At 39.6% G+C, this 26,575-nt stretch overlaps 1 protein-coding gene across 8 annotated transcripts in view; it reads right to left on the bottom strand.

Moving 5' to 3' along the window:
* The window catches only part of LOC126440335 (molybdenum cofactor biosynthesis protein 1-like), a 370,799-nt gene that overhangs the window by 184,608 nt on the left and 159,616 nt on the right, over nt 1-26,575 (bottom strand). For 7 of the 8 annotated variants that reach the window (XM_050090622.1, XM_050090623.1, XM_050090621.1 and 4 more), the window contains one exon: nt 22,776-22,861. The exons of the other annotated variant lie outside the window; for it this stretch is intronic. In XM_050090622.1, coding sequence (XP_049946579.1) covers nt 22,776-22,861 — 86 coding nt within the window. The remainder of the gene's footprint in view (nt 1-22,775; nt 22,862-26,575) is intronic. 8 annotated transcript variants of the gene reach the window in all.

Here is a 26,575-nt window from a genome sequence, read left to right as displayed (position 1 = left end):
TCACTTGACCAGTCTGGTGTGGCAGTAGGAGATAAATGTTTTAAATTTTGCATTTAAGAAATCATTCATGCAAGAGAATCATATAAACATACCGTCATTTGACAATAGCACAAAGACACCTAACAACAATCACCACAAGAGGCCAGCACTAGCACAAGTTGTTCACATGATATTCGTTGGACTGTTGCCTGTAAACCCGTCCCATGTCAGTGCTCTTGGAAGAGAGCTGTGGCAGTGACACGGCTCTGTTGTTGTTCCTGTGCAGTGATCTGCAAAGACGCGACGGTACGGGACGGGGGGTCGGGTCGAGATTCAAGCAGTGATTAAATACTTCATAAAGAAAGGTATGAAAGTGAAGGACATTCATGCCGATTTCCAGAAAACACCAGGGGACTCTGCTCCTTTGTCTTCAACTGTTGCCAAGTGGATAAATGAATTTCAATTTGGTCAGGAGAGCTTAGATGATGATCATCCATGAATAGGTCAGCCAAAACGTGTCACTACTCTAGAAATCATTGCAAAAGTCCGCATAATGATCAAGGAGGATCACCAATTTAGAGTGCATGAAATTGCTCACGCTTGCCAGATGTCATCTGAAAGGTATTCACAAGATGGGTGCCGCGACTCTTGACGCTGTGTCAAAAACGCATGAGAATGGACATATCACAACGATGTTTGGCCTGTTTTAGGAGAAACAAACAAGATCTTTTGTCCTGGTTTGTGACCACGAGGAAACTTTGGTTTACTACTATACCCCAGAGACAAAGCAATAATCAAGGCAGTAGAAATAATGCTGAATCTCCGCCGCCAAACTCCTTCAGCGGGGAAGGACATGGCGTCAGTGTTCTGGGATGCGCCACCAAATTCCTTCAGCGGGGAAGGGCATGGCATCAGTGTTCTGGGATGAGAAGGGGATTCTGTTTGTACAATATCTCCCCACTGGGCAAACAATTACTGGAGAATACTATGCTAACCTTCTGGACAAATTGCAACAAATGATATGCGAAAAAGGCCAGGTTTAATAAGGAAGAAAGTCGTCTAGCATCAAGCAAATGCACGCTCGCATGCATGTACCATCGCCATGGTAAAATTACACAAATTAAGGTATGAATTGTTGCCACACGTGCCTCTTCCCTAAACTTAAAATTTTTCTTTGTGGATGAAGATTCACTTAAATGAAGAATTGATAGCCTGAGTTGACAACTATTTTATAGGCCTGGAGGAAAATCATTGTCGAGATGGGATCGAGGTATTGGAACACTGTTGGACCAAGTGAATTAATCTACAAGCAGGGTACATTGAAAAACAAAAAAGTTTCAGTGACATAAGTACATTTTTTCTATTCTGTTTCAAGAACTTTTCAAACCACCCTTGTAAGCATCCCCGACGCCTGAAATAATTAAAAACAAATAAGTCGCCAGTTGCAGATGGAATCTCAATTTGGTTTTACAAAGAGTGCTATATGGCACTGGACCCTTACTTAGCTTGTATTTATTGTGAATCTCTCACCCAGCAGAAAGACCTAGCAACTGGGGAAAAAAATACAGAGGCGTCTCCTGTATATACGAAGGGCGAAAGAACAGACCCGCGAAATTACAGACCAATACCCGTAACATCAGTTTGCTGCAGAATTCTTGAACATATTCTGGGTTTGAATCTAATCAGTTTCATAGAGACCAGTAAGTTCATGTCCACAAATCAGTACAAAGCATCGCTCATATGCAACTCAGCATGCCCTTTTGTCATACGACGTCTGTTCAAAAAATTCCAAAACTTTGTCCACAAAATTTTCTATGCTTATCTTTTAATTACTATGGATTGTCTCCTTCGAATTACTCTCCTCCACAATTGATACACTGCTCCCAATATCATTTCCACTTCCAGGAGCAGTCTTGACACACCTCTTGCTGGGTCGCATAAAGTGCCGTCTGCGAATTTTCTTTTATCTCATCTACCATTGCAGAACTTCATCCTTTTCAACTTTGGAAATAAAAAGAAGTCTGCAGGGGTCATACTATTCTCGCAAGGAACATCTCATTCTCATTTGTGAGATCCAAAAGTTTTTTTGGTCTTGACTCATGAGCCGTGGAATGAACTTGGCGGCAACACAATGCATTCCAAGATGCTGTGTCATTTCATAACATGATCCAATTGAAATGTTACATACTTCTACAATCTCTCAGACAGTGTATCTTCGACTGCCACACACAATTTCTTTGACGTTCCTGACACAAGCGTCATCAGGGGACATCTAAGAGCGTCCTGAACAAGGATTATTTTTGACTTTTGTAAAGCCATTTTAAAACGTGTGAATAATACATAACACCAAGTATGGCTTAAGCACTCATCGCTATAGGCTCCCAGCATCATTTGGTGTGTCTGTGTAAAGGTTTTCTTGAGTTTCACGCAAAATTTAATGCAGATGCATTGCTCCTCTAACTTTGCCATCACAAAATTCACAAACCCAGATTCCATATTTCTTGATTTCCGAGAAGCATTTGACATAGTGCCTCACTGCAGACTTTTAACAAAGGTACAAGCACATGGAATAGGTTCCCAGACATGTGAGTGGCTCAAAGACTTCTGAAGTAATAGAACCCACTACATTATCCCGACGGTGAGTGTCCATCAGTGACTAGGGTATCATTAGGATCATTCCAGGGATGTGTGATAGGAGCGCTATTACTCATATTTTCTATGTGCATAACTGATCTGATGGACAAAGTGGACAGTAATCTGTGGTTGTTTGCTGATGATGTTGTGGTGTATGGAAGGTGTCATCGTTGAGTGATTTAGGAGGATAAAAGATGACTTGGGCAAAGTTCCCAGTTGGTGTGATAAATGACAGCTAACCCTAAATGTAGAAAAATATAAGTTACTGCAGATGAGTTGGAAAAACTAATCCATAATGCCAGAATCCAGCATTAGTAGTGTCATGAATGAAGTCACATTGTTTCAATATCTGGACATAACGTTGCAATGTGATATGAAATGGAACAAACTTGTGAGGGTCATGGTAGGGAGGGCGAATAATCATCTTTCGTTTGTTGGGTGGATTTTACTACAGTGTGGCTCAGCTGTGATGGACATCACATATAGGATGCTAGTGTCTGGGATCCACAAGGGGTCGAATTAAAGCAGACATTGGGGTAATTCAGAGGCAGGATACTAGATTTGTTAACAGTAGGTCGAAACAACAACATACAAGTATTATGGAGATGTTTCTGGAACTCAAATGGGAATCCCTGGAGGGATTTTGAGGAACACTGTGCTGACTGCAGAACAATTCCGATTGCACCAACATACATTATGCGTAAGGACCACGAAGATAAGAGACGACAAATTAGGACTCATAGAGAGGCATATAGACATTCACTTTTTCCTCAATCGATTGGCAGATGGAACGGAAAAGGAACTGACTACAGTTGAAATAAAATTACTTGATAGTTGGCACTTCAAACGCCAATAAGAGTAGTCAGCGTCACACTTGAACTGTCTGCTGTTGCCAAACTCCACCAAAATTGGCCAGTCACTTCCAATTCCTGGTTCAGCATTCTTTCTTGATGTATTTGTATCCCGAATTACGAGCCCGACACTTTTATTATGTATTTCATGACACGCGATAGCTACACCAAAAACAACACACATTAACAATGCTAATGAAAGACACACATTTCATTCATAGCACTAACCAAACACTACTGAATAACTCAGCACAAGGTGTGATTCAGTATCATACATATAGTTATCATATTCACAGAGATCATCTTACATTAGATAAGCTTTTCACTACATTGTGTGAAACTGAAATTTTTAAGGTTGCAGTTCATAGTTGCAACTGGGTCACTACATTCACATATATAAATACTTCATGCAGTGCTGTGGCATAGCACAATGGTTGGCAAATTAATCTAATGTGTAGCATGTCGTAGGTTTGAATCTCATCAATGTAGCAAAATTTTTATTTCTAAATCTAACCAAAAGAGTGTGATTATTATTTTCATTCAATTAATTGGTTTAAATGTATTTTTTTATTTTTAATACTTTGCTGCATCATTTTTCATCATTGTTTTGACTGTTCTATTTGGTCTTATTTTTCTTCCTGTCACTATTTCTTCATTTGGAATCTGCCTCAGTCATCTATAATCCACGAACAAGTGCCCACATGGACTGTTCACTGGTTTCTAACATGGCAGCATGTGCAGCTAGAGTAAGGATAGTTACAGGTAACAAATGAAACGGAGAAATTTTAATTTGCTTTCAGCCCTGAAATTGAGTTTTTGTTGTCTTGAGTTTACCCTTAAGCGTTAGCTTTAATCGCCATGAACAAAGCGATCATGATATTAGTACTGCTGCAGACTGCTGACCACAATTTTCTCGGCTGGGTTAGGACACAAGTTTACAGTCAGGGATACAAAACGGGTCGTCTTCCCCAGTTCAGTCACTGGTCACTTTAAATCAATAGTCGACAGAGTATCCAACATTTCTGACATACCTTGCACCAGTCACTAGAAAAATTGCTCTGTGTTAAACGTTTAACATAATTTGTGAAGTGAGCCGCTTGTTTGTTGTCAACTGTAACCAAACGGTAGCTGGTAGCCAATGTGGCAACATTGTTGCGGCAAGTGATTGATGTCAACTATCAAGTAATTTTATTCAGACTATTGTAGTGAGACAGGGTACCTTCTGCCATGCACCATATGGTGGCTAGTGGAGTATGTATGTAGATGTGGAATCAGTCTTTCCTTCTCATCCCATCTGGAAAGTCTCCCCTGATCTGCAGTTCTGGGTAACTTTCTCAAAATCTACAATTTTTCCTAGACCTATCCTTCACCCCTCTTCCTTCCACTTCAACCCTTCTGCCTGAAGAATGAGCTACTGGCTCTGAAAGCTTGCCTAATTATAATCTTCTTTTATGTGTGTGTTCTGCCGCCACTTAGCAAGTAGATTGTTTATCTATCCAATTCAATTATCATGTAATCAAAAGCTGCATTTAACATGCCAAGTCTCTTTTACCAATCACTTTTAATATGTCCTACAGAATGTACTGTCTATCCTGTCCTTTTTTGAGATTACTGTTTTGTTGTACTTTTCTACAGGCATCATCTTACTTATTAGGAGTCAGTTCCTTCATGTTGTTGTTGTTGTGGTCTTCAGTCCTGAGACTGGTTTGATGCAGCTCTCCATGCTACTCTATCCTGTGCAAGCTTCTTCATCTCCCAGTACCTACTGCAACCTACATCCTTCTGAATCTGCTTAGTGTATTCATCTCTTGGACTCCCTCTACAATTTTTACCCTCCACGCTGCCCTCCAATGCTAAATTTGTGATCCCTTGATGCCTCAAAACATGTCCTACCAACCGATCTCTTCTTCTAGTCAAGTTGTAGAGCTGCATGTACTCGGGAAAAATTACGGCTGTAGTTTCCCCTTGCTTTCAGCCGTTCGCAGTACCAGCACAGCAAGGCCATTTTGGTTAATGTTACAAGGCCAGATCAGTCAATCATCCAGACTGTTGCCCCTGCAACTACTGAAAAGGCTGCTGCCCCTCTTCAGGAACCACATGTTTGTCTGGCCTCTCAACAGATACCCCTCCGTTGTGGTTGCACCTACGGTACGGCCATCTGTCTCGCTGAGGCATGCAAGCCTCCCCACCAATGGCAAGGTCCATGGTTCATGGGGGGAGTTCCTTCATAGTCAACAGTTAAGGAATGGGTGGCTGAATTCATATGTAGCATATGTCTCTGTAAGATGACTCATGAACAACTTCCTAGAATTACAATCAAATATGAAAATGCTGAGAAAGAACACAGTGTGATATTGCAAGATCAGTAATTAAAAAGATGTGCAAAACATTTGATGCCGTGGCCATACCAGAAAGTGAGTGGCATGTCTGTTGAAGCCTGACTACAACCTAATGTGAAAAACAATTTGGGACAATCTGACACACAACTGATTCTATGCACCAATCTGTTCCCGTGGATGAAATGAAACAGCAGTTGCACAAAAATAGCCAAGGTGACTTAATCGGAGAGAAAGAGTGGTCATTGTTTTCTAGGATGCAAAAGGGATTTCTATTTTAGATTAGCTTGCAAGACTGAAACAATACCTCACAAATACAATGCAAGTATTCTGACTCAACTGGATGAAAAAATATGGAGCCAAGACCCAGGGGGAAAAAAAAAGTTTATTGTCAGTGAAATGCATATGGTCACAAAGGCACTTTCACAATAGGAAAACTGGGAGTTTCAAGTGTGAAGTCTTCAAATATCTATTCCATTCTCCAATTTTTTCACATTCTGACTTTAGCTTCTTCTTCTTTTCTTTTTGTATGAATGATTCACTTAAGACTACATGCGTCACAGCTCAAAACCGTTTTGTGAGTCAACAACTGGATATGTTTTCACTGGTCTGTCTCTTGTAACTCCGTTGGACATGGAGGTAGCAAATGAGGATGTAGGATGTCCATGACATACTGCTGTGCTGTCAGAGTGACCTGAAGTCATATCCGATGCTGCCCCACACGCCCTCTCCCTATGTCGTTGTCATACTCACTGACAACTGTCATCGCGGGTCTTGCAGAATGTCTCACTGCTGGTCACATGACAGGTGCAGGTGTGAAAGGGTTACTATGTGCTCGGCGTACATTACAGCAATTCTCCCATGGGCTCGTCAGACACGGTAAACCGGAAGCTTGCTGACAAGCACACCACCCTTACGTTCCCAAGCAGTCCAACATGGGGCCACTACCACATCTGAATGACTCACAAATCTGCATATTGCATAATTCAATCAGCCTGGCAAATGGAGACACCCAATTAGGCCCCTTCAAATTTTGTTGCGTGCTGATAATGCTGACTCACAGAAGTACAGGGCATCTGTGTCCTTCACAGGGATCACTCAACATCTTACACTCTTCACATCTCTTATAGCTCCTACCATTCTTGGTAACAATCCGAGACACAAACAAAGCTAATGCAATCTGGTGGCCTTTGTATCCATTTCAGAGAGTTGCGACTCTCATAATTTACCACTGGTATGCACACTCGTGAAACTACGTTGCTTCAGGGAGCTTCCCTTTTTTTTCTTCAAGCTGTTTAGTTCTTTGAATCCATTTTTCTTGTAGCTCAGAATAATTATTTTATTGTGTAGCAAACTTACAGACTAGCATTCTGGTCTGAGCTGTCGGAGTTGGCGGTCATGTGTGTGTGAGGTGTTGTGGGGCGGCGGATGTATAAGTTTGTAACAATAATAAAAATCTGATTGCTGGATATATGCTTGCGTGTTGAATCAGTTTCTAGCTTTTAGAATGTTGTTATTGCTGTCTTTTGCCGTTCTCAACACTGGCTCTCTATTTACTCCGTGACCCCCAGAAAGTGATTTAATAAAACTTGGAGCCAGTAAATAGATATCCTAGTGCCCACTTTGCCTGAGAATGTTCTTATAGCTGCAGCTTATAGCTCTGAGGAATTAGGAGATTGTCCGGGATTTCTAATCAAAAACGGTTTTCCAAAATATTTGAGTATATTATGAAATTCACTAATAAAAACCACAAGTATCCCTACAACCTAACTAACAGAGCAGTTCAGAGTCTAATGCGCTGATGCAACTATAAATGTCCGAATTAAATGTTAAAAGAATGCTCGCCATAATTTGATGAAAATATTTCATCGAACGCCACGCTAAATATTTGGTAGAATGTCTGTCCCGCGACGGCACGTGAAAATACGACAATACGCAAACTGAAGCTAGTTAATGAAAATCATTCCAGAATTAACACTTCACATGAAATGTTCTCATGGTTCCGCGTATCTCTAGTAACTTAATACGGCACCCGAGGCTGTTTGTAGCAGATACACTGATGCGACGCGACTACCGACACAGATGGCGTGTCATTCAGCGTCTGGAGAGAACTGGGGCCTTGCTTCCTCGTGCAGTGTTCTTATATATAAAGCCGCGGTGCGGACGGCTGAGGGAACGCCTGATCAAATCCGCTATCCCGACTAGCCGCTGGGCTAGTAACGCACCACTTCAAGTTACATAATAATTTATAGCTTCTTTGGCTGATGGCCGAAGAAGCTCTTAATTTAAACGTGCATTCAGCACGCAGGTAAGTATTGATAATAACATTTTGACGTGGCTAAGTTAAATACTTTAGGCGAGAGAATTAATTTAATTGCCCTGCACGCACTAGATGAGCTCTGAACTGGCCCTGTTGAGATCCGCTATCGCTATAATTTTATAGGTATTAAAAAGAAACTTTACACATCTTCATAATCATAGCGGACCTCCAACCTATTTAAATCTAAACAACCTAGCCTTATTTATTAACCTACTTAATCTATCTCGCTTCCTTCAGTTTTGAGACGAAAACCAGAAAATCATGAATTTCCACTAAAATCTTAATATGTGAAATCCAAAGTACTGTTTTTATTAAATCATTATGAAAGATGAATCTAAATATAAATTTTGAAGTCTCTAGCTCTGTTCTGTTGCGCCAATGATTTTTCCAGAAAAACGTCCAAATCTCGGAAATGGCTGAAGTTATCGAACTGATATTTAACACACATTAATTTAATATTATTTCTGACAAGCTAGAAAAGTTTTAGTTCATTTGCTTGATTTTTAAGGTATTGCGCAACATTTATGACGTCAGAGCTAGTTACAGCAGACTGGCTGACACTCAATGGAAACTGATGTGAATTTACTACAGCGTGAGTAGGCTGCTTCCCTACATCACCCTCTACTTAAATTTTTTGCTTATGAATGTTAATGAATGAAAAAAAATTTAATTACAAAAAGGGAAGCAAGAGTACAGTTTAACTCCCTATGAAAATTCAAAATTGAAATATAAACCTGTAGAAACATTAAAGAAAACTGATTACCTAAATTAATTATTTAAATTGTAGGCATGTTCACTGCCTTTTAAACAATGTCATTACTCAAATTTTTAAAGCAAAGTCATGAAATATTTTGGCATACATATTGCCTTAGACAAACAAACACATACAAATTGAAAAATTATGAAAATCTTAGATCCATTAAATACATTAAATACATCTTTACATACACAAATTCAAAGAAAATAACATGACACATAAACAGATGATTATCTCTTAGCAGTCTTTTTTAAACCTGAAAGAAAAAGTTCACAAATAATTTTTACACACGTGGTTGTAGCCGCTTTGGCTGGCGTCCTACACTTCCATTCACAAGGGTAGAGGAGGGGAAGTTGCTATGGTGTGCGTCCTTCACGTTCTCTCTAAATTACATGGGGAAAGGGGAGGGGTCACTGTGAGTTGTGTCCAAGTCACTCCACGCTTTCACGCAGCTACCAGGCTGCCATTATCTGGTTTGTCCTGTAGAACAAACAAAAAGAGTGCCTCAGACTCTGTTCACTTAATATCTGTGGGTGGGTCACAATGAAATGGGGATATATACATTTTATCCTTCAACATTTTTCTGGAACAAAGTTAACAGAACCTTTTCAATTTTACTCTCGTGGTTACTTAACTGTCATAAAATCGTTAAACAAATGGCTCAAAACGCCTTTAGTCATGTACTAGAGAAAATCTATGCTCAAGGCATACAGTGATGAATCATATTTAATCTGAATTTATTATTTCTGGGCCGGAACACTGAACCAATGCTCGGTACATCCTTGATACATTTGCATTTTAAGCACTTAACTGACTCATCTTTGATTACTTTATTCTTAGAGATAGTATGAGTATGATTAGTGGTTGTTTTCTCAGCTTCTTTGTACATGTGAGTAACTTTTGGTAATAGTACAGTTTTGAGTGTTCAAAACACACTACGTTTAGTTGACTACAAAATCCACTTATTGGTCCTCTGCTGTTGTCAGTTCCACATCTGCAATTAGGTACTTACTTACTTTGAAGTGTATTTATGCTGAGCTAAAATAATGTTTCACGTCTGTCAGTATGTTATTTATTTATTTTGCTAGTGTATGTACTTATTTAACACTCACTCTATTAATATTTAAAGCATAGGATAGCACATTTATTTCATATTCATAGTGTATTGCAGCTGATTAGTTTGCTCACGTGGCAATCCATTTCCACTCAATCGGACGCTGAAACCACAGGTAGTCTCTTTCAGACCTACCACTAAACTGCATCAAATAATTATGGACGAGCGTAATGCTATATTCCTTAAACCTATAGGACACCATGAGCTGCTCTGTCTCATTTAACATAAGGGTACCTATGGTCGCATTCACGCCTCCAACTCATAACCTCAATACGTGTAGGTGTATCCTGTCACACACTACACTAAAATAATGGCCAGCTCCAACCTTATAAATACTTCAGGGACGTGTCCTTCACGTCTCAACCACAAACACTGTTCAATTCTATTATACTGCCTTTCCTTGCTACACAAGGTGAGTTTATCCTTACAACTTATCTGCATATATTTCATACCACTAAGCAATCTCTTTTACTATTTATTAGTCAGCTCTAAAGCATACACTAGGTCTCATTGACACTTCAGATCCTGCTTGTACATGAATTCATACATCTTTTTAAATTACTGTTGGTGGACCATTTCCAATAAAAGAACACTTTGTAGTTACTATATTACCAGGGTACTATACATAATTGTTACTCAAATACATTTGTATCTTAATTACGTCATACTTCCCTATTGTTTGTCACTATTAGGTTTGTCACATTAGGTATTTTTCTTCACTAATCGGTAGATAGAATGGTTGCATAACTCATGGCTTGATAGCCATGACAGAAAATTTTCATGTCTGGAAAGAAAAGGTCGAAAATTTTAGTGGATAGGAAAGAGGAAGAATGAGTGAGACCTGAAAGGGAAAGAAGATCTCACACAGCTGGGACTGCACAGCTGCCACACTGTGTAGAGGTTACAGAACAACCTCCTCCCTACAGCATTCATTAGCTTAATGCTGTATTGATAATTATACTGGAAAATTTAGTATTTGGAAAGAAAATGTCGAAATTTTTGAGGATAGGAAAGATGAAGAATGAGTGAGACCTGAAAGGGAAAGAAGATCTCACACAGCTGGGACTGCACAGCTGCCACACTGTGTAGAGGTTACAGAACAACCTCCTCCCTACAGCATTCATTAGTTTAATGCTGTAAAGAAGAGTTAGAAATTTTAGGTGGATAGAAAAGATGAAGAGTGAGTGAGACCTGAAAGGGAAAGATCTCACACAGCGGGGACTGCACAGTTGCCACACTGTGTAGAGGTTACAGAACAACCTCCTCCCTACAGCATTCATTGGCTACCTATGAATCTGCCAGGTCGATCTGAAAATACTTTATGATGCCTTTTTAGAACCTGTCTCAGTTCTTCCTTTTGATTGCCTGAAATCCTATCGATTTCCTGCAATTTAGCTTCTATTTTGTCTAAAATAATTGCTTCTTCTTCTTCTTCTGTGTTCAACTTATTGTTATTAAGATTAACATCCTCGTCCCAATACCTCCTGTTTTTCAGAACTCGTATAGGCAGCTCCCAAGTTTCATGATCAGTTACTACATGTTTATCACTAAAAGGTACTATAATTACTCCGGTTATTGGCAAGACCATTTTTAACTGGCTTCTTTCAAAGTCAACAACACTCTGATATTTCGACAAGAAATCTATGCCAATTAAAACCTCAATACTGAGATTGTTTACAATTAAACATGGATGATCAATTACATTACCATTTATGTTAAAGGGTAGCAAAGCTTCTTGCTTTACTGTTTTTGACACCTTGCCAGTAGCACCAATTATTCTTAGTCCTGATACCCTCATTACAGTAAGTTTGTCTTTACCAGGTAATGCATCAAAGAAGGACTGAGATATTGCACTCACCTCACTTCCACTGTCTAAGAGACAACGTACATTGATACCCAACATATTCACTATTATTATAGGGTGGCTTATTCTAGGTTGTACAGGTGGTTCCTCACATTCATCTAGTAGTTCCTTTTGGATTTGTCTCCAACTAAAGTGATCAACATCTGTCTTCATTACATTTAGGTCACAGTGTGTAGGGGTTTCCTGAATTACATTTTCAGCTGCCTTTTCCAGTCTGTCTATTAATTTTAAATCGAAACACCGCACGACTTCATTACATTTAGTTTGCTGAACATGACCCAAATTACTATAGTCTGAGCGATTCTGCGCCTCCAGACCGGGCATAACATTAGTTACAGCTAAACCACTTTCACCATTATCGTCGGTTTCCTTCTCAAGTGACAACTGGTCACAGCTACTGGGTTCATTGACCCCAAACAGCCTACCCTCTACATTCCTACTTATCTCCTGTCCTAAATCTATTAGTACATTATCAACATCCTGCACAGGCACTTTAGATAAGAGCACATCATCCTCATCGTAAATATAAGCATGAATTTCTTCTGCTTCTTCACCTGTCAATTCAGTATTTTGTAGCTCATCCCTACTGTTACACTGCTGCGCCTTCTCTTTCTCTTCCCACTTAGAAAGCGTTTCTAACATGGTATCTATCAAATACTGTGAGTGATCTATTATTTCTGTTGTATCCTTAGGTGCTACCGACATTTCATCCATCTGTTCAGTTTGAGTATTCTGATCTGTCTTACCCATTCCCTTAACTACTGGCTTAGGAAAAGTAACCGCCTGGTGAGCGCCAGTGTCCTCATAGACGGGAACTAGTTTTCCTGCCTAGGTCTACTACTGTTTCCTTTATTTTCATTATAGTTAGCTGGCATAGCCTTACTTTCCGTACTGTTGTTTACATGCATATTTCTGTTTGGAACAAAATTATTATCCCTTGGACGCCATTGTTGGTTCTGATAATTATTTCCCCAATTCCTATCTCTCTTAGGATGACGAACACCTACTGTTCTGATGTTTACATTGCCATTTTGCTCGTTCCTAAAATTACTATTATTATTATTGGCATTACGGTTATTACGTGCTTGCTCCTCATTGGCAGCAACACGTTCTACACGTTCCAAATATTCAATGAAACGATCCAGATTGTCTCTAGGGGCTGATATAATTCTAGTTTGCCAGTACCATGGCAGTTTGGCTTCCAGACCTAGTATAATCATTTCTGGTTTTAGCTTTTCCGCCAAATGTGACAAACGTGAAATCCATGACCTAGCAAACTCTTTAATAGATTCCTTGCCTGCATTGAAGCGTTTTCCACTCCAAAATTCTCTCAACACTTCATTTTGCTTATTGCTAGACCAATATTCATTAATAAAAGCTGTTTTAAATTCCGCTAAAGTTTTACATTTCAACATAACATCAGCTGACCAACGCATGGCGTCACCTGCTAAATGGCTTCTAATAAATGAGATTTTCTCTCGCTCAGACCAAGTTGGTGGAATCACATCTTCAAAATCGTTCCAGAAATCTAGCGGGTGGATATTTTTATCTGGATCGAACTGCAAGAACTGCCGACACCCGATAAAAGCAGCGTTTGCAGCTACAACTTGTTGTACACTACCATTACCAGAAGTTACTGAAGCTACTTTACTTTCAATGTTAGCAATGTTAGTACTGATATTTTCTACTTTCATTTCAACATTATCTACTCTTTGTACAATATGAGTAGTGTCAGTTTTGATTGCTTCTACTTCTGCTTGACATATGTTTACTTTTATATTAACATCTTTAAATCTATCTGAGCACAGTTCAGATTCTGCCTCGATCTTTTCTGTTAACTTGTGCTCCAGCTTCGCATCTTCCATTTGGAAGTCTTTGCGAACCTCAGCAACTTCGGATTTAACTGTTTTATACATTTCAGAAAACTGTTGAGCAACCTTTTTCTTAATATCCTCATGATTGCAATCAATTTTACAATTCAAACTGTCAAGATCCTTTTCAACTTATTGCAACCAGCCTTGAAGGTATCGTCCATTACCTCCAATCGTTTATTAAAACTAGTTTGGCTGGCCACAATTTCATACTTTAATTCAGCATTATTGGATTCTAATTTATTGTCCATTGCCTCAAACCGTTTATTAAAATTTGTTTGACTGGCCACCATTTCAGACTTTAATTCAGCATTGCTGGCAGCTATTGCTTGTAATATAACATTTAAATCAACAGCCCCAGCATCTTTGGGTTGCTCACGAGCTGGCTTTTTATCACACTCAGGTGACGAAAAACTAGCTCCAACACCAGAATTATCAAAACTAACTGAAACTTCTGATTGATTAGTCATATCTAACTTCTCCTTCTTAAACTCTACCATCTCTGATGACTGTTTCATTTTTAATTCATCAGAGAAACTATCATCCACTAAATTTATCATTTCTACTTTCCGCTTTACTACAGGAGTCTCTATTATTGAATCATTGCCCCTTCCCACACTACTGCCAGGAGACAATACTTCATATTTCACCTTAACATTACTACTTTCATGCATATTTACACTCGAACCGTTGTCTGGATTTACAGTTCCCTCAACAGACATAGGTTCTGATTTAAGTTTAACCTCAGTTTCTTTTGACGGTTCCATCGCCGACAGTCTTTTAGTGCAGGTTAGTAAAATTTTTAACAGTTTTTCACTTAACTTAGTTCCTTCTGCACGACGTATGGCGTTGCCGGCGCGGCGTACCAGGATTCCTGATGCGACGTGGCACGTTAAACTGCAGACGGCTCTCCGACGGCTGTTGTGTGTTAGCGTGGCCCACAATTGCAGGCTCTGCGTCGGCTGCTCCAGCGGACGACTGCGGTGCGGCGAGACTGGCTTCTCGCGATGCCGGCAGCACCGCTAGACTCAGTGCCAGCTCCGTCAATCCAGATGCGTTGTTAATCCAATTGCGTCGTCCACATGCACACGTAACACATTCACTGTTCTATACTCAGTTGCGTGTCGCATTTCACTCGCGAATCCGAATAGTTAAAAATCACTTTCACTTAGTTGTTTCCCGGCCGATGCACCATATGTGGGGCGGCGGATGTATAAGTTTGTAACAATAATAAAAAATCTGATTGCTGGATATATGCTTGCGTGTTGAATCAGTTTCTAGCTTTTAGAATGTTGTTATTGCTGTCTTTTGCCGTTCTCAACACTGGCTCTCTATTTACTCCGTGACCCCCAGAAAGTGATTTAATAAAACTTGGAGCCAGTAAATAGATATCCTAGTGCCCACTTTGCCTGAGAATGTTCTTATAGCTGCAGCTTATAGCTCTGAGGAATTAGGAGATTGTCCGGGATTTCTAATCAAAAACGGTTTTCCAAAATATTTGAGTATATTCTGAAATTCACTAATAAAAACCACAAGTATCCCTACAACCTAACTAACAGAGCAGTTCAGAGTCTAATGCGCTGATGCAACTATAAATGTCCGAATTAAATGTTAAAAGAATGCTCGCCATAATTTGATGAAAATATTTCATCAAACGCCACGCTAAATATTTGGTAGAATGTCTGTCCCGCGACGGCACGTGAAAATACGACAATACGCAAACTGAAGCTAGTTAATGAAAATCATTCCAGAATTAACACTTCACATGAAATGTTCTCATGGTTCCGCGTATCTCTAGTAACTTAATACGGCACCCGAGGCTGTTTGTAGCAGATACACTGATGCGACGCGACTACCGACACAGATGGCGTGTCATTCAGCGTCTGGAGAGAACTGGGGCCTTGCTTCCTCGCGCAGTGTTCTTATATATAAAGCCGCGGTGCGGACGGCTGAGGGAACGCCTGATCAAATCCGCTATCCCGACTAGCCGCTGGGCTAGTAACGCACCACTTCAAGTTACATAATAATTTATAGCTTCTTTGGCTGATGGCCGAAGAAGCTCTTAATTTAAACATGCATTCAGCACGCAGGTAAGTATTGATAATAAAATTTTGACGTGGCTAAGTTAAATACTTTAGGCGAGAGAATTAATTTAATTGCCCTGCACGCACTAGATGAGCTCTGAACTGGCCCTGTTGAGATCCGCTATCGCTATAATTTTATAGGTATTAAAAAGAAACTTTACACATCTTCATAATCATAGCGGACCTCTAACCTATTTAAATCTAAACAACCTAGCCTTATTTATTAACCTACTTAATCTATCTCGCTTCCTTCAGTTTTGAGACGAAAACCAGAAAATCATGAATTTCCACTAAAATCTTAATATGTGAAATCCAAAGTACTGTTTTTATTAAATCATTATGAAAGATGAATCTAAATATAAATTTTGAAGTCTCTAGCTCTGTTCTGTTGCGCCAATGATTTTTCCAGAAAAACGTCCAAATCTCGGAAATGGCTGAAGTTATCGAACTGATATTTAACACACATTAATTTAATATTATTTCTGACATGCTAGAAAAGTTTTAGTTCATTTGCTTGATTTTTAAGGTATTGCGCAACATTTATGACGTCAGAGCTAGTTACAGCAGACTAGCTGACACTCAATGGAAACTGATGTGAATTTACTACAGCGTGAGTAGGCTGCTTCCCCACAGTGTGCTTGCTTGTGTGAATGAATGGTGTGTATTTCTATTTCTTTTTCTGATGAAGGTTGTGGCCAAAAGCTTATGTGTAAGTGTCTTAACTGTGCCTGTCTGCATTTTAACGTGCCATCTTTATGGTAATTAGCACTCTATCTTTTCCTACACTGCTGATATTCCAACCTGGAGTTTCCATTGTTTGAACTTACGGTCTACTGTTTTATGTTGCAGTGCACTTCTACAAGTGTAATACACAAATGTTGCCTTAGGAAAGAGTCACAATAACATCCATGTCTACCGTTTGCTATTTTTTACGAAATAGCACATCACACTCGAAATTTAACTTAGCCAATGAAATAAGTTTGAAGATTTATTGTGTGTAAGAGACACGAGGGCCCACTGTGTGGGAAATGTGGGAAGTTCTGTGCAGAGATGGAGTTATCCACAGACGCAGTAAGTCTTGGGAGCTATACGGGTGTTTAAACATCGACACCTGCTGGGATGAGGGGCCACTTACTCTGAGGTGGCGCTGTGCCAGCAACGAGCTCGACCCATTGATTAGCACCACAGATGACAATGAGCAACCAGCTGCTTCTCTGTGCAGAGATATAAAATTTATCGATTTTGGACATCTTTTGACAATCTGTCACATGGAGAACAATGTTTACTCTGGCAATTTTAACACTAATCTAGTGTTCTGCAACATATTAATGTGAAATGTTGTCTATGATGTTGAAGCGTGTAAGTTAAACTGATATCTGAGAATTTGTTGTTTTTGTGGCATTATCTGGAAAATGGCCTCTCTTGCAGCTCCAAGCATAAATGTCAAGTGAAGAAGAATGATTAGCACAGCACACTGGAACCGAGTAGGGATCCGGTTTACTGCTCGGCCACTAAATTAGCATATCGTGAGTACACCAGAAGAGACGCTGTACACACTTGCATATACTACATACACAAGTACAAGCATCGATCAAGCTACTGCGAAACTGCACTCTGTGTGACTCATCACTACATCAGAATACTGTAAATGTGGTGATTCCAATTTCTTAAGGTCTCTTCCTGTTTGTTTTCATCAGTAGGATCTTATTTTTCAAGTATGTGGGAATCCAATGAGCTGCCTGTTTGGATACATTCTTTCTGTATGTCCCACAAGTTGGATTCCTTGGAGACACATTGTAACAAGAGCTTTTAGGAATTTGCCTGGAGATTTCACACTGGGTTCTGTGTGATGTATCCCATCCTTTATTCTTGGACCTAAGATTTTTACTACAATTTTACATTCTTCTAATTCAGTTTGCTGTTTTCATGTCTTGTGCTGGACAAAGAGTCTCTCTCATGCATAAAGAAATTCTAATTTGATCACTGTTGTACAATGTTAGATTTTAGAGTTCCAGGAAAAATACTTTTAGTTAACTGAGAGACAGTTTGTACTTTCTGAAGTCTGGATTCTATGGCCTTCTTTTCATTATGATGTTCAGTGGTCTTTTTCACCAAATTATTTAAACTATTTAACACCGAATACTATGTCATTGCCTATATAAGTTCACCCAGTGCCATTTTGGTATCAGCCAAGAATTTTTTACCCAGGTGAAATTATTAGTCCAATTTTCCTAGCTTGCTCCCTTAATATTTCAAATTGCTTTAGCATATCAGTGATGTCTTTGTCAATTAGTATTATGTCATCGGTATAGGTTACACAATATAATTCTATCTTTAAGTTTACGTTCTAGTCAGTGTAATAGTGCACCTGCTCTTCTCCATTATCTTACAATTTTCTTAGGGGCATAGTTGAATAGCAATGTGATATGCCATCCCATTTTCATATTCTTATGTCTGTCTTAAATTACACTGCTTGAAAAAAAGTGAGACACTCAGAAGGTGGGGAGAAAACAAATTGAAACATAGCTAATTTAGAGGGTATGTGATGTTATTTCAGTGATAACAAAACAGAGTCAAATTTACACAGAACTTATCTGTTTGAGCCCACTTATCAATACAGCAATGCACCCTGTCTGGCCTGGACAGTGCGGGAGGATGTCGTAAAGCTGCTGCATACCCTCCTGAGAAAGGTGATCCACAACTGTTGTAACTGGACATTGCAATCATGGATACAGGCAGTGGGATGGAGTTGACGTCCATGTTGGTCCCATAATGTTATATCAGGGACAGATATGGGGATTTTGCTGGCCACAGGAGTATATCAACATCACACAGACAATTTAAAGAGACACATACTACATGTGGACAAGCACCGGCCTGTTGAAAAATAGCACCACAATACTATTACACACTGCTGTACCATCAGAGTTCCCACGGCCATTACAAGCCGTGACCTGAAGTCATACCCAATGGCTCCCCACACCATGGGATTCCTTTGTGACCCACCCCCCCCCAAAATGTGGAAGAATGGGACCTCTCCCCATCTCCCCGGGTCACTGTCAAACTTCTCCACGATAGTCATTTGGAGCAGTGCAGGACTGGGACTCATCAGTGAACATAATGTGACGCCATTCATTAGCAGTCCGTACTTCTTGATCATGGCACCACTTCACATGCAGTCATTTGCTTGGGTGTTAATGGCAGCCTATGCGCAGGACGGCAATTCCATAGTCTGGCTGCTCCTAGCTGTATGACACAGCATGTTGCAAGGAGACTATTACAGTGAACTCCTGTTTATCCGAAATGATCAGGACGGTGGTCAGTTCCGATAACGAAAATTCCAGATAAATCAAAGTCCCCCTGTTTTCACATGTGAACACTCCAAATTGCGTCAATATTGCGAAATACGATCGTAAAACGTGCGTAGGGTATGTAAAACATTACTGATATGGTTGCAAATAACCCTACACTTTTTTACTGAAAAAATTGTGTTGACATGTTAAAAAGGCACCAAACTATGATTGAAAACTCAAAGTTTTTAAATACTGTATAACAAAGCTCGTTTATTTTGCATTCTTACAGAAAAAATCTCCCTTATTTGGCAGCAGGAAAAAACAGGAGTTTTAATTTTATTACCTACTCTTTTGAATAAAAAATAAACTACTGAACAAAATTATGAAACAAATCTAGAGATTACTCAAAGGAACGAAAAGTCTGTCCAGAGGAACTTTCAAGAAAAGTAAAAAAAAAAAAAAAAAAAAAAAAACTTTTTAAGTTATGGACATAGAAGTTCTAGGATGCTTCATTAGAGTTTATTTTTTGGTAACGAAGTCACGAATGCCTTTTTTTCTTTTTTTTTTTTGCTTGAGAAACTATTGCTGCAACAATACATCTCCAACGTTGAAATCAAACTATTTCAGGATAAATCGTCTCCTCCTGTTGGCTGATGTACTCCAGGGCAGTTTGGATCACTTCGTAACAGAATGTGTGAGGAATATTTTTCTCTGATTCATCATCAGAAACATAGTCTTCTAACGCTTTATGATCGGTCACAATTTGGACGATTTCATCCTCAGTCACATGAAAAAATGCCATTTTCCATCCACTCTTCAATGTCTTCGAAGTGTGTGTCTTTACAACCAGCTTCTCCAGTAAATTCACCAAAATTATGTCAGCTTGAGTTTCGGTGTTGTCTCCTCCTTCCCACCACTTAGGTTGCCTTACGATCTAAGAGTTTTTCCAAGACCTAACAAGAGGAACTGGAGGAATTAGATTCCAAGCTTCAGCAATCAATGAATGACACTTAAAACATCAATTTTTTTAAGAGCTTCCACAAAATCATCTGCAGCATCAATCACACCTATTAAGTATTCCAGCATCTTGTGTCTGTAATGTTTTTCCATCGCCTCAAGAATACCTTGGTCCATCGGTTGACATAGAGATGTGACATTTTGTGGAAGAAATACAACTTTGATATCCCCATCTTGCAGATCACCTGGGTGAGAAGGAGCATTGTCCACAAGAAGTAGCGCTTTTCAAGGAAGTCCTTTTCCTTCCATGTAATTTACTACAGCTGAAACAAACTCTGCCTGGAACCACTCTCTGAAGATGGCACGGCACTGTTCATACATGCCTTAAGACTGATTCGTGTACCTCAGTGGGAAAGCTGGTTGGTTGGTGTCTAAATGCTCTTGGTGTTTTGGATTTGCCAATTAAAGTAAGACACAGTTTATGATTGCCAGTGGCATTACTGCAAGCGAGGACAGTAAATCTTTCTTTGATTTTTTTGTATCTGGAAGCCATTTCTTCTTCTTTAGAGGCAAGGGTTTTCGTTGGCAGCATTTTGTAATTCAACCCAGTTTCATCACATTTGTAAAGTTGATTGTCAGTATAACCTCCTTTGTCAATGATTGTGTGCAGTTTCTTCTTAAAATCAGCATAGCAGCTTCATCCCCAGATAATGATTTGGCACTGATGGCAATTTCATGGATGCCATGCTGCTTCTTGAAATGATCCTGCCAGCCATTACTTCCGAGGAATTCTTGCTTCTTTCCTTCTATCAGCTCATTAGCTCATTTTGACAAATTAGAGGACCTGAAACTGACACACCTTTGGCTCTTATTTATTCGTGCCACAAAAATAATGCCTCTTCTAACTGAGGATGTGCACCTTTTCTCATTGTTTTTCAAGATTTCACTGCGCTGCCCAATGCTTGGATGGAACAAAAATTTTTCAATTCCTGATCGATTTGTCTTCCGATCAGTAATTGTACTCCTACTCTGCAGCAACTTTTGTGGGTGGCTCACCAGCATCAATTCTCTGCAAAGTGTGATGCTCTTTTTCCAACAAGATCACATTCATTTTATGTTATGTGCCCTTAGTCACGTTCAGTGTTCTTTTTACAGACACTCGACTGAGTCCTTTATGGTTTTTGGCCCCTTTTATCTCTGGACACTTTAAGGCACATAGTGGGAGCACAAAACCTCAAATCAGACACACACAAATGCACAACTTGACAACACTCGAGATGCCCTAGACAAACTTTTGATTTTTGAAACCAGGCTGTGGCAGCCATCAAATGAAAGCATTCGATACATCTATGCCATTTCCTCTGTTCTACCCAAGCCCACGTGGCAACACAACAGGGTGTTGTACGTTCACTGTTAAACACTCAGCTTTGATGTACCGACAACAAGTGGAAAGAGTTAGGCGGCGCACTCTAATTGTCAGTTTCGACAGGCCTACGTTGCGCTCCATAGAACAATACTGTATGTACTGTACTTCCAAGGAGTTCCAATAGATGGCAGTGGCATGAAACCATGCAATACGAATAAGAAACGCACTAGAGCTTCAACCAACACACGCACGAATTGACGATACTTGGACTTTTGACACGCACCAGTGCACTGATTAGCAGTAGATTGCCAAAAAACACCAGCAAATGCTTGGCTCCAGGTGCACGCAAATTGAAACTTGTCAAGTGTCAATCTAGCTAGCCAAAAGTGTAGCTGCACAAGAGTTTACTGTACTTGTTCTCAGATGGCAGTCACAGACGTGAACAGGTTACAATGTACTCAGTACACTACACAGTGATGCTCCCTTGTAGTGGTCTGATGTAGTCAACTGGAACATTGATGATGAGTAAGCCCTTACTTTCCAACATCAGGCCACTGTCAGATCCAAATACTCCAAAAATACAGATGTTGCAAGGTTTAACCAGGGGACCAAATGGACATCCACAATGAGGTTTCTTTCAAACTCTCATCAGATAATGCTGTCTCACACCAATATGCAGCACCTTCATATCCTCCAGAGTGATGATTCAACATCTGACGCTATTCACATCCCTTATATACCACACGATGCTTGCTAAACAGCAATAAAAAAAAAAAAACACTAATGAATAATGAAGGAAAAGACAGACTGTTACTTACCATAAAGAAGATACCTTAGGCTGCAGATGGGAAGAATTAAAAGACACTTACATAAAGCTTTCAGCCACAGCCTTCATCAGTAAGTAGTAATCTGTCTTTTCCAACATTGTTGATATTCCTACTGGAGTTTCCATTGTTTCAAGGACACTGATGCTTTTCTGTGAGTGTTTGCTTTATGATGTTTTCTGCATTTTAGCTTTTTTTTAAAAAAGAAAAAAAAAAGAAAGAAAGAAAAAAAAAAAAAGATTTGTTGCTGGAAAACTTCTGAAGTCCAATAAAGGAGTTACAACAGCCATATATGGCTATCTGGTGGACCTTGCAGAACCAAATTCTAGGGCTGAAATATACTGTTGACCAATGGGCATTAATCAGAATGAATACTAAATAAAAAATTAAATTCAAGTTTACACAAAAAACACAGGTTCTATCACTGTTGCTTTTCATTCTATTTTGCTCTTATGTTTGCTATGACTTGTTAAGCAGAAATTTTCTTTCTATCTACAGAGTTACATTTGCTGTAATGTATCTTACCTCCATGTTGTTTCTTCTTTCTTCTCACTGCTGCCCCAATCATGGAAAGCAAGTCATCCTCACTGCATTTGCTTCGTATTGCATCTCTGAAACAACAGTTAAAACACCCGTTAAACAGTACCAGGCAATTACCACACAGTGAAATGTTGGTACACTAAAAAGGAAGAAAAACTTTGCAGAAATCTTCAACAGTAATCTTGTAGTCTGCAGTAGGCAACAGCAGGATAACAAACCCACTGGACAAGAATGGGAAAGTCATGATAGAAGTTACTTTTATTTTTATAAATAAACAGGTATCTTACACAAATGCTCAAGAGTATACATAGGATCTCGGGCTGAAGAGGTGGAGCAGAAACTGACATTAGTTTTGTTGAAGAGGGAGTACTGGAACACAGCACAATTTCTTGCAAAATGAAGCCAAATTTATTGATAAACTCTTAATTAATTGCCAAGCTCACTAATGTGACCATTTTATAACAGGTACTTACTGCTTGGAGTATATGTGACTTTTCAGGCTTGCCTAATAGATCTGTTGCAGAAACACTTTGGGTTCCCCACCAGATAACATTATGCAAGTCCCTCCCTCAATATTTCAGTGACACAACGTTTTGGCATCTTCAGGTGGTGGTGATTTCCACCATCACTGCTGCAAGATGCAACTGGCAATTTCCACGTGACAGCTTTGAAATTTATCATGTGGATGACTATGACCATCATATTTAGAATTCAGAGGATTTCATAGAATACCTGAAGATGCTTAAACTAGAACTTTCAGATATTTTAGTTAGCTCAAATGTTATATCATTACTTACAAAAGTGCCCCTGCAGCCCTCATTAGAGGTTATTAGCAGCAAGTTTGAGAAAGAAATTGTGATGCTGTTTAAACATGTGCATACCTCATCCTATTTCTTATGTAACACCAACTACTTTAATCAAGTGGACAGTGTTCCCATGGGAGATCCTCTATTTCCCTTAGTAAATATCCAACATTCCTCCTTCTGGCAGAATGCTGAAGAGACATTTGTGGTGTGGCCCACATAATACAGACACTACCTATGTCCCTGCAGCATTTGCACTCGCTCCATCTGAATATTCAGTTCACCGTGGAAGTACAAAAAGATAGCAGCTTACCATTCCTGGATGTCACGGTTAGAAGAAAAGCTGACATAGCACTGGGGCTTAGTCTCTACTGCAAACTGATACACGCAGAGTTATATTTGAGGTCCAAAAGTTGCCGTCACCCTGCACAATGTGGTAGTGTCTTACACTCCCTGGCACATAGAGCACACGTGATTTCAGATACCGACAGTCTGCCTGGTGAACTGTAACACCTAAGAACAGTGTTCCAGCAGAATGTTTATTCTTGTAAACAGATTTGCAATGTGTTCTGAGCAAAGCAAGTTCAGTGTAGGGATGTAAATGAAGATACTTAGACAAGCACTGCAAATGGCTTTCTTGCCATATTTCAGTGGCATGTTTTCAAAATTAAAAGAATCGCTAAGAGAAACAGAATCAAGTGTGTTTTTCGTCTACCAGCAAAACTAAGGAATCGTTTGTGTTCAGTTAAAGACAATTTTGACCTTAGAAAACACAGATCATATATAAGATCTGATGCCATTATGGGAAACCTTATATAGGGCAGACACCTCACATTGTGCAAGAACACTGTGTTCAACAGCGCTGACAAAAATGCCACCCAGTAAATTAATGGTAGCAGAGCACTGCCTGAATACAGGCCCACGCCCGGGTTCCCGGGTTCGATTCCCGGCGGGGTCAGGGATTTTCTCTGCCTCGTGATGGCTGGGTGTTGTGTGCTGTCCTTCGGTTAGTTAGGTTTAAGTAGTTCTAAGTTCTAGGGGACTTATGACCACAGCAGTTGAGTCCCATAGTGCTCAGAGCCATTTGAACCATTTGAACCTGAATACAGGGCACCACACGTTTCCCAAGAGGACTGAAATTGTATCCTCAGCATCATCACTCTAGGACTGTGTTTTTAAGAATGAGGCATGTATCCATACGGTGGGCAATCTTACCAACAGGAATATGGAATTTTGACTAAGCACTGCCCAGAATCCAGCACTGACTGCCATGAAATTAAAACAGTAGAAACCAGATCCTCCGATGTATGACCTGATGCAGTACCTTGCAGAGAGTTAATTCAGCTCTTAACCACACGAGTGTCCAGAAGTGCAGTCATTGCCCACAACACATAAGCAGAAGGCTACTATGAATGGCATTTCCATCCAACTGGGAGTGCCTGTCCACACATTCGTACTCCTGCTTCTAGCCTGACAAATTTCAATTCTGCTGTGCGAATATCACCAGCCACATCTTGCAGCAGTGATGACAGGACCCACCACTACCTGAAGATGACGAACAGTTGTGTTGGTGAAATATTGTGAGGCTTGGACAAAGTTATTCAGTGGCAAATCTGAGAAGATTTGTATACACTATTTTTCTGTGACGCAGGTAATGTGCAGCAAAATGTGATAACTTTCTGCATTTTCCTTTTTGTACATTTCAAAATACCCCAAAAATTGGTGAGAAACACTGAACATATGACATAACCAGATGACACACCCCACAGCATGTGCAGCAGTTGGGGTTGAGTGTAAATGAATGATTGAGCAGTGCAATACTTTCATTTGAGTAAACAGAGCAAATTTCGAAAACATTTTGTAAATATGATCTGTTGTAAATGTAGATGTTAAAAATTATTGTCCCTGCTGTAATCAAGCAAAAGCAGTTCTGATTTTGTGTTTATTGCTTCTGTCCCTTCTCTTGTTAGTAAAGAAAACATAGGTCATTTAATGGCGATGATGCTATTCTGAAGTTTATACTCATCTACTTGTTATGCAATATGGTAGGTTTTCATTGTACTGTACTTTGCAAGAAATCAAGGAAACTGCAAGACCGGTAAATAAAATAATAAACTTCTATATATAAAAATAAAGATGAGGTGACTTACCGAACGAAAGCGCTGGCAGGTCGATAGACACACAAACAAACACAAACATACACACAAAATTCAAGCTTTCGCAACAAACTGTTGCCTCATCAGGAAAGAGGGAAGGAGAGGGGAAGACGAAAGGAAGTGGGTTTTAAGGGAGAGGGTAAGGAGTCATTCCAATCCCGGGAGTGGAAAGACTTACCTTAAGGGGAAAAAAGGACAGGTATACACTCGCACACACGCACATACCCATCCACACATAAAGACACAAGCAGACATATATATAGAACCGCTCGGCAACGGTGGCTGGCGAATCATAGTTACCATCACATGGACAGAAATACTGTGTTAACTTTAATACAACACAGGGACATAGCCAAAAATGTCTTTACATAATTTCCAGTTCTGATTACTTTCCTTTAATTTAATCTCACAAATAGGTTAGTGTAACATGATGCTGACAGAGGCAAATTATATATACTCACAAATTATTTAGCTAGAGGTATCTGGTTTGTATGTCTGGGAGGGAGGAGGGTGCAAGCTGAAAACTTCAAGAAAAGATTACTCATTTCATACCTGCTGGATTTAACTGCAGTTTATCTCTTCCATATACCAACCACATACCTAATGTGCATGGCAAACAGTTTGAAAGTATTATTCTATACTCAGCATTTGGAAATATCAGTTCCTTCATGAGAGAGGAAAGAGGGATAAGTTTCTGAAGGTCTCAAAGGTCACTCGGACTCCGTGACTAATGTGAGGACAAGAGGAACGAATGTGTCTATAAGAAGTTTTGGAATTTCACCTCCTGAAGGTAAAATACTGATCACTCTGTCAGTCTTCTAGTAAT

Source organism: Schistocerca serialis, unplaced genomic scaffold (genome assembly GCF_023864345.2).
Source record: "Schistocerca serialis cubense isolate TAMUIC-IGC-003099 unplaced genomic scaffold, iqSchSeri2.2 HiC_scaffold_1362, whole genome shotgun sequence".
NCBI lineage: Eukaryota > Metazoa > Arthropoda > Insecta > Orthoptera > Acrididae > Schistocerca > Schistocerca serialis.
The sequence above is the reverse complement of the archived record's forward strand: the minus strand, read 5'-3'. Positions and strand labels throughout refer to the sequence as shown.